This window comes from Eretmochelys imbricata, chromosome 26, assembly GCF_965152235.1.
Source record: "Eretmochelys imbricata isolate rEreImb1 chromosome 26, rEreImb1.hap1, whole genome shotgun sequence".
Taxonomy (NCBI): domain Eukaryota; kingdom Metazoa; phylum Chordata; order Testudines; family Cheloniidae; genus Eretmochelys; species Eretmochelys imbricata.
In genome coordinates, this window is record NC_135597.1 from 8,151,449 (window position 1) to 8,160,955 (window position 9,507).

General features: G+C 44.4%; 1 protein-coding gene across 4 annotated transcripts in view; it reads left to right on the forward strand.

Annotated features, from left to right (window-relative positions):
* The window catches only part of DPYSL2 (dihydropyrimidinase like 2), a 95,183-nt gene extending 86,018 nt beyond the window's left edge, over window positions 1-9,165 (forward strand). For 3 of the 4 annotated variants that reach the window (XM_077805841.1, XM_077805843.1, XM_077805844.1), the window contains 3 exons: window positions 1,520-1,699; window positions 3,613-3,778; window positions 6,306-9,165. In XM_077805841.1, the coding sequence (XP_077661967.1) occupies window positions 1,520-1,699; window positions 3,613-3,778; window positions 6,306-6,397 (438 nt within the window). In that variant the 3' untranslated portion in view covers window positions 6,398-9,165. Of the gene's footprint in view, window positions 1-1,519; window positions 1,700-3,612; window positions 3,791-6,305 lie in introns of all 4 variants that reach the window. The other variant, XM_077805842.1, reaches the window with a different exon arrangement.
* Window positions 9,166-9,507: the final 342 nt, after the last annotated feature.

The window sequence follows — 9,507 nt, forward strand, 5'->3', positions numbered from 1 at the left end:
CAGCAACCAGCTCAGGGCTCCTTCTTCTCCCTGGCTTCTGGCAGCATTGCCCTGTCCAGGGTTCTGTAGCTCCATCAGCCATCCACATGCCTACAGCTCCAGCAAGGAACTGAACTCCCTCTGGCCCTGCAGCTCTTCTTATACTAGGCTGCTGGGCCCTGATTGGTTGTGTCCCACACAGCCACTCTAGGCAGCTTGGAGGACCATCTCCACTGCCCTTTTTTGGGACGGGGTGCGGCAGGGCCATGAGGTCTCCAGCAGGGGGTCTCAGAGGGTCTGGTACAGGATGGATTGGCAATAATAGAATACAAATCTGATTAATAATAATGCATACAATACTCTGAGCATAAAGCAGGGTGTTACTTACTTCTCTCTTACATGATCTTTGTCTTTTATTCACATGTACTTAGAATAAAAGCTTGTTCGGGTTTGATATAGCAGGAGTATGTCAGAGGGACTGATTTACTAAATATTGTTTATTATTAGGCTAATCCCTCAGGGCTTTATACTATTTAATGATATCCAAGTAAGTTTTTTAAAAAAAAAACCTGGGAAGATAGCAGGAATTTCTATAGGTAGCGTAGGAAGGTCTATCCTGGGCTAAATCAGGCAGGATCTGGTTTTTAAAAAAAGTGTCTGAATGACTATTTTAAAATGTAGGCCTTAATCTATATCAGCGTGGTACCTCAAGGCCCCCGACGAGATCAGGGCTGCGTTGTGCTAGGCACTGCTCAAAACACAGTAAGAGCTTACAATCTAAACCAACATAAGTAAAGGGCGGGAGGGGGGCAAAAACCAAACTTCCTAAGAGTGGGTCAAAATGAAACAGGAAAAATTTGTAAGGAAAAACGTGATCCTGGCATTTTTAAATTGAATTTTTACAAGCAACGCTACTTACCCTTCCCATCTTACAGAGGGGGAATGGAGGCAAAAAGAGGGATTAAAGTGACTTGTCCAGGTGACAGAAGTCTGTGGCAGAACTGAGAATGGAACCCTTCAGAGTCCCTGTCAAGGGCTGTAACCATGTGACAGTCCTTCTGTTCCACGATGGGGGGGTCAGTAGGAAGGGCTGGTACTCAGCACCTCTGAAAATCAGGCCCAACAGTGAAGGACTTCCATGGGCTTTGGATCAAGCCCCTAAATCCCTTTGTCAGCCATGGACTAGGCCCTGTGAGGTTCCAAGCCTAAGAGGTGTTAAACTATAGTGCATCCAAATTTGAACTTGTTGGCATTTGTTCATCATTCTAATTTGTGCCCCATTGGGAGTTCTGCCTGCGTAAAGACATTAGTTACTATTGCTTTTATGTCACCGCATATATTGGCGGTGAGTGCATCGACATTGTCACCTCTCTCTCACCTGAACTCTAAAATTTGGGAATCAGTGTGGATTGTTATTTAAAAAAAAAAACAAAAAACAGGGGGTGGGGGGTGGGAGGGAATTGTTACTCGGCGGTAGCTTAAGACATGGCATCTTGCATTGGGATGAACACTTGGTCCTGATGTCTTCTTTTTGTTCTAGTCTCTGGAGTACAATATCTTTGAAGGCATGGAATGCCGTGGGTCTCCATTGGTGGTTATCAGCCAGGGAAAGATTGTGCTGGAGGATGGGAACCTCCATGCAACTGAGGGCTCTGGACGATACATCCCCAGGAAGCCATTCCCTGACTTTGTTTATAAGCGCATCAAAGCAAGGAGCAGGGTGAGTATGTCCATGAATGCTAGTTAGCTCATGAAGCTTCTACGTTACGGAGCTGGTGAACAGGTGACATCCCCACCCCACTTCTTCCATAGAGAAAACAGTGGGTATTGTCCAAATTTACTTTCTTCCCTGAGTTGGCTTTTATTTTCTAAAGTAACTTTGTAACCTAAGTCTGAGCTTGGCTATCCCTGCAGAATCTTTGTCTCTGCTCCTAAATTCCCTCTGTCAGACAGACAGACAGACAGGAGTAAGAAGAACTAGTAAGAATGATTTGGTCTGGTGCGCAGGGTGAGTCAACAAAATGACTCTGCAAGGTACTAGCATCCTGTCACAATAGGAAAAGAAAATAGTCAACTTAAACACTATCATCCAGATAAATTTACACTTTAAAATAAAACTAATTATGTTGTTGACTTTGTTCTCTTTGCATTTTATCGATCTTCAAACAATGAAACTAGGCTAGTCACGCTCGTTTCAGGCAAATAGTTTGATTCTCTTGCGATTTGGTTTGCAGCATTGTTGGTTTAAATTCAAAAGTTTTGGAAGATTTAATTTAGTACGTTTTGCACTTAGGAAGGAAAAATCTCATGCACAATTACAACATGAAGAGTAACTGCTGGGCAATAGTTCTGCTGAAGAGGAATGGGGGTTAAAGTGGATCACAAATTGAATGAGTCAATGTGATGGTTGGGGGAAAAAAAGGCTAAAAATTTGGGGAGTATTAACAGAAATGTTGTATGTAAGATACGGTTGGTAATTGTCCCACTCTGCTCAGCTGGAGTACCGAGTCCAGTTCTGGGCGCCACGTTTTAGGAAAGATGGACAAATTGGAGAGCAACAAAAATGATATAAGGTTTAGAAAACCTGACCTATGGGGAAAGGTTACAAATTGCATAATTAGTCTTGAGAAAAGAAGGCGAAGCTCTAGAATAGGCTGACAAAGGAGGTTGTGGAATCCTGGTCATTAGAGGTTTTTGAGAACAGGCTGGATAAAACACCTGTCAGGGATGGTCTAGGTTTACTTGGTCCTCCCTCGGTGCAAGGGGCTGGACATGACGACTTCTCAAGGTCCCTTCCAGCCAGACACTCTATTCTGAATTGAAACAAATGTAGTGAGAGGGTTTCTACTTTTGAAAAATAGTGAATTTAGGCTGAGGCAAAAATTGGTTTTCAAAGGATATACGAAGCCAAAACAGAAGCAATTAGAGAGATCCTCAGCTAGTAGAAGTCAGCATAGCTGTACTGAAGTCAGCATAGCTATACAGATTTACAACAGCTGAGGATCTGGTCCCTAGAGCCTTTCAAAATGGAACAGTCGCGTAATTATATGTTTTGGTTAACTTGTCAAAATCTTTAAGGGAAATATTCCATGCTGTACTGATGTATCTGCAACACTGCCCTCTGCTGGATAGAATCAGAGGAGTTTGCTTGGGATTATACTTTGTCAAAGTATTCATTGCAAGCGAGACTCCTTGTGAATGTGTTTTGAAATGTTGATGGGGAAAAAATGGATTTGCAATGCTTTGAAGCCAATGGATTTATACTACTGGAGGCCCAGGAGGATTAATGTGGAATCCCATGATTTTGGGATACTTGGGTCACCAGAAAAATTGATTTCCTGTCCAGGCCTGGTTGACCTTCTCTCACAGTTTGTGAAATTACATTCAGTGCAAAATAAATTATTGCAGCCAAAGGGGCAAAGGCTGGTCTCCCTTTCACTTGTGCAGTTGAATAGCCATAGTTCACAATCAGCATCAGCACCATGCAGAGATGTGACTTTTAAATTCTAGTGCAAAAACTGAACCTTGAATCAAACATCTCTGACTTGGTGACATCTGGACCCAGTTCATGTCTCTTCCTAATGCCGCCTTTAGCTTTGCTGTTTGAAGGCTCATTGCTTGTGTTTTCTCCAGCTGGCTGAGCTGCGGGGCGTCCCCCGGGGCCTGTATGATGGGCCCGTCTGCGAAGTATCTGTGACACCGAAGACTGTCACACCAGCATCCTCGGCTAAGACGTCTCCAGCCAAACAGCAGGCCCCACCTGTCAGGAACCTGCACCAGTCTGGATTTAGCTTGTCTGGTACATACTTATGTATGGCTAAATTATTACGTTGAAATCTTGGTTGTTTTCTTGTGGGGGCGTGGGTTCGGTTGCAATAACAAGAGGAGGCGGGGACGGGGAGGGTTAACAGCAGTGAGATTCATTTCACAGCAGAAGGAAAAATCTGGATAGAAGCCCTGCTAGAATTCTGATTTATTTCAGTGCCAAAGCAAAGGAATCTATATCTCCATCCACTTCAAAGGGCAGGGCCCCAAGCTGGGATACAAGTTAGGTAGCACCATTGTAGACTTTTGCCAATTGAGGATCTGGCACTTTGTATTTTTCACTTTTTATCTTGCAATGTCTATGGCTGAGTTTTTTCAGCCACGATTAGCTTGGCCAGAATGGGAGACAATTACACAAGCTTCCTTTATGGATCTTGAGTGGCCCAAAGATTGACATTCAGGGCCAGATTTTATGGAGCCAGGCTGGAGTACACCAGGTATGTGGGATCTGGCCCATATAGTGCAGAGCGGGGCAGTTTTGCAGGGCATGGGCAGTTTTGTGTACCATCACAGGATACTGCAGAGAGAAGATTTGTCCTGAATTGGGAAGAGAGGGTTTAATGATGAAGTATGAAGAGACAGTGACTCAGTGTCTGGGAGATAATAGATCCAGAGACGAGGGGTAAGGCTGCCTTACTGCTAAATTGAGAGCTGATCAGAAAATTCACTTTCTCTGCATGGAAGATTTTTGATTAAAGCCAAAACTTATTCAACTTTTTTGGATTTGTAAAAAAAGAAAAAAAAATTCAATGAAAATCCAAAATTTTCTGACAAAAGCGAGGGAATAAAGAAAGTTTTAATTTTGGGGGTGGGGTGGGTGTCCAGGTCAGAGAAGGCCAAAATCAGAGTATCTACTTAGAAGGCCAGAATTACAGGGTGGAAGCTGGAACAACTCAATGAAAGAATAGGATGGGTTTGAACTTGAAGATGTAGTTATGGAAACCAGGAGGGCAGTTCTGATGAGACAGCTGGGAAGTTCATGTTGGCCGGTGGAGCAGTGTGCGGCTACTTTGGTTCTGCTCCCTGAAGCAAAGCAATCACCTCACCAAAACCAGGGTGGGCTGCCTGCAGTTTAGAGGAACGCATTAGTTTTATTTAGTGAGAGGCATCTCAGAGAGACTTGCAGTGCTTTTAGTGGACTTGAAAGCAAGCATTAAAAGTTATTTCAGTACTTCCACATGGTTCTAGTGAAACTCACTTGTGGCTGGAGGTTCTCAGCATAGGCAAGTGTTACACATCTCTCTCATTTTGTGCTGAAGCAATTGGTTGAGGATCAGAAGGATGATTTAATGAGATCCCTCCTTCCACAACAAATATGGCAAGGTCTCCCACTAAGTTAATTTAGCTGGGAGGAGTGGGTGGACCAAGTGTTTGATAAAGGGCTAGTAAGCCAGCAGCATGCCTCGGCAGAAGCTACAGAACAGGGAAAGCTAGGAGAGGGAGTTTCCTCCCAAGATGATGCTTCTAATCGGCAATTAAACCAAGTTAGCATTGGGAGGGGGGAAGAAGGGGAAAAGACTAACAAATTTCTCCACTCACCAGCCTGCCACTTGAAAGCTTTCCCAGTGCCCTCTGCTTCTGCACAGTCTAACCTAGCCCCTTGTGATCACAAAGAACCATCACAAAACAGCGTGAACCGATGCGGTGCCCCTTCCCTGAATCTGCAGGCAGCTCCAGGGCCGCTGCTGCTGCTCAGAGCTTCCACTGAAACAGTAGCACAGTCTTGTCTGTTTTTAGTATTGCTGTTCTGCAACCCAGGGGTCAGTCCGATGTCCAGCCCCATTCTCTGGGCACAGAGCCTTCACTTCCTGCTCAGCAGTCTCTCCCCCTTTATATCCCAAGCAGCCAATTTAGAGCCCTTCCACTGAGCACCTGATGCAGCAAGAACAAGTGAGCTGAGGTTAAAGCTCTTGTGGGCTTCGCTGTGGGCCAGATAGTGCTCCCTCGTTGTGGCATGGGGATAGAGAACCTCTCTTCTAGGTTGGCAGTTCAACATTCTGCTCACTCCCCCGCAAAACCATTAGCATGGATAGCCAGTGGCCACCAACCTACCTCGAGCTCTCAATCTAATCCACGTCTCAGGACCCAACATCTTAATTAATGGGGTGGCCTCAGCAGAGAAGACTAGGACTCACTCCACTAGAGAACGTGCTGTACTCTCCAGTGCTGGTCTCTGTGGGTTTGGATTAGAGCAATTCAGGACCTAATGATTCCCCACCTTGCAGAACAGCTGCCTGTTTCGTGATTCCCCAAGGCTGGAAATCAATTGATTTCCGTGGAAATCAGGTGCCTACATATCTTTCTGAGGAACTGGGTCATAGGGCTTAATTCAACCTGGCCAAAGAGGCTATTATCAATTCCAGTGGAGCTGCATCCTTTTAGACCCACGGGCTAAATGCAGCCCACAGACAGCCGGCAATGTCACGGGTCTATGTTACTGCGTTGAAAGCTACGCAACTCCAGCACTGCACTGACATGGCCTCTTCTCTGTCTCCTTCCAGGTGCGCAGATCGATGACAATATCCCCCGCCGCACTACTCAGCGCATAGTGGCGCCACCTGGTGGACGTGCCAACATCACCAGCTTGGGTTAAGGAACTAACCTCTCTGAGGCCGCCTAGCGGACCAGGGGAGGGGGCAGGGTACCTGGAGGCCCTTTCGATTCTTTTAGAGCCTGTGACGGTTACTGCGGGCAACCAGTGTGCTATGGCGCCACTTCAGTCCCCCTCAATCCATCTTCCTCATCGTCACCGATCCCACTCAATTCCCCCCTCCCCATCCCCCAATCCCATCACATTTACAGAAACAACCCCTGTTTGATACGCTGGACATGCAAAAAATCAGTTTAAAGAGGGTGTTTGAGATGAGGCCTCTGCTCCCATTAAACATCTCTTGACAAAGGAAGGATAAAGTGAATTTCCCGGGAGCTGCCTTTTTTAAAAAATAAAAATTGAGATGCCCAACACAGCAGTCATTCAAAGGGTTTTTAAACTGGATATTCCTTAGGGTCCTGACCTGCAACAGCACCGCTAAATGAGGGCAGAGGAACACAAGTCTAAACTTATATCAACATTCTCCCCCCTCACAATCATTCTGTGATCTCACCGGGTATCTTAGTACAAATAGGAAGCCGGTGTTAGAAATTGACAAGATGCATCTTACGCAGTTGGGCTGAGGTTTTGCTGTTTTTCCTTCTGGATTTTTCTGCAAATTAGATCATTGAGGAAATTTTAAAAATGGAGTACTTTTTAAAATGTTTTGTACCATTGTGTTTGCACAGTCTCATCTCAGGAGTGGACCTCCCTCCCCCATTCGTGTCATAGTTTCTGACCGTCACCACAATCATTTGGTAGTAGGAGCTCATAGCATCATTTCAGCAAGCACTTGATACTTGTGTTAGTTCATGGATGCTTCTAGGCCTCAAAGCGAAGCTATGATCTCCCTCAAAAAGTCTCAGGTCCTCAGCAGGTGTCAATCAGCCTAGCTCCATTGAAGCTAAGCTAAGACTTAATTGACACCAGCTGAGGATCTGGAACAAAGTCTCATGAAAACATTTCCTCAACAGGCTTTTCATTTGTGGAGGTGAAACTCCAGAAGCTGAGGTTTTAGTCAATAAACTAGGTTCATTTGGCAGTATGTTAAATTCAATCGCAGCCCCCCACTTTGATGATCAGAAGAAGAGTAGCCCTCACAAGAGCCATCATTTAAGATAGAAAGAAACTTTGTTAGTATCGTGTAAAGACCCCTCGTGAAAGCAGACAAGAAAGGTCTTACTAAGGGCCATTCCAATTACAGGGCCAGAGCCACAGCTGGTGTAAATGGCAACTTGGTGGTAGCTATGCTGATTTACATCAGCTGAGGATTTTGCCAATGATTTATGACATTGTTATATAATAGATCATTGCACAAGGGCAAAATTCATCCTACCGGAAACACCCAGGAAAAGGCCTTTATTTAACCCACCCTAATTTAGGGTCAGTGGTAGTTCTTTGTCCTTACATACTAGCTAAATCCCATATAGAGATTGCTTAGTGCCTGTGAGCTAAGGCCCAGATCCTCAAAGGAATTTAGGTGCCTAATTCCCATGTAAATCAGTGAGCATTAGATGCCTTTGAGGAATTGGGTGCTGATCTTTTAGCTCAAGCGATGGATGATCCTCATTTCAGATCCAGATGGCAGTTGGTTCACATGCATCATTTAAGTCCTTCTCAAGCTGTATTTTGAGGGCTCGGGGCCTTGGTCTGGTTCTTTGCACAGAGGGTAATCTTTCACCCATTGTCACAGCATTTATCTTCACTTCCTTTTTGTCCCCTGCAGCATTGGTGGAGCCCTGGTGGTCCCAGGATATGTGGGAGACAAGGTGGATGAGGTAATATCTTGGTCCAATAAAAGATACTACCTCACCTACCGTGTCTTTTTTGTCCCCTGGTATTCAGGGGTGTCACCTGCTTCTTCTGTTTGTATTTTTGCTTGTGCATTCACTTTAATTTTCCACGTTTTAACTCTTAAAATGATGTTTACAGGTTCTTAAGGGAAAGAGATATATGCAGGCTTTTAAAAACTAAAAACCAAATCTGCTTTTGTCAAGTATCAAAGCTGGGATTTTCCAGTGGTCTTAAAGCAGTTTAGGTACCTAAGTCCCATTGGATCTCAACACCTAACTCCTTCAGGCGCCTTCAAAAATATCAGCCTTAAAAAAAAACAGGACAGTATGTTTATTTGTCCAGCCATGTTTGATTTTGGTTTAACTCTTGGGTCTTTCGTTTTTCCTCACAGAGATTGCACTTTTGTTAAAGTAATCAGTAAAACCTAATATATATTGCAGCTGTTTTTTCCACCTGTGCTTTAAAATAAATTGGAACAAGTTAGGGAGAAAAAAAAAAAAACAGTCGTTTCAGTTCTACGAAACATTCGCAGCTCTTCAGTATTCACTTGAGTCTTCCTTGTTTGTTTTTTTTCCCTTCACCCACTGACTTTTCAGGTAGTTTTGTTCATTCATTACAAGGGGGGAAAAAAAGATTTTTGCAGGCTACGTAAGCATGTTTTTCTGTGGGAGCTCATTTGCTTTGTGTCTGTTTAATGGATGTCATATGTAAATGCTTAAAGAAAAAAATGAGACTGACTATTAACCGCAGTGACTTGAAGCTCTAAAAATAAACAATGTAGGATTTAATACTAGCTGGATTTTAACCCTTGGATTTGTGATTGTGAACTATGAGAGGAGGAGCTGTAAGTGCTAAAGATGATCATGTGTGTAGACAAAAAGTACTGATATTTGACCATTGTCACAATGGTAAACCCCACCCCAAAGTCTTGTGTTTTATTCCTTACAAACTGTGTTATATTACCATGGGAACGCCTAATAAAGACAAAATGTTGTGGTTCCACTAGGTGTGTCTGCGTCCTGAGGTGATCAGTGTTGTATGAGTGTACACGGGGGTGGGGAGGGCAGCCCTCAGCTAGCATAGATTGGCATAGCTCTGTTGACATCAAGACTGATTTACAGCAGCTGAGGATCTGCCCCGTGCTAGACATGTCTTGGAACATGCTTGTCACAGCTGAAGGGAGCCCGAGGGGATGGAGTCCTAGCCAACAAGAATTGCCAAAACAAACCCATCCCGCTGGCGCTCCGTTCTGTCATCTCAGTGGGGAAGCCAAGGATTGAGTGGTCCATGGAGACTGAATCAACCACTCTCTCCTAAGA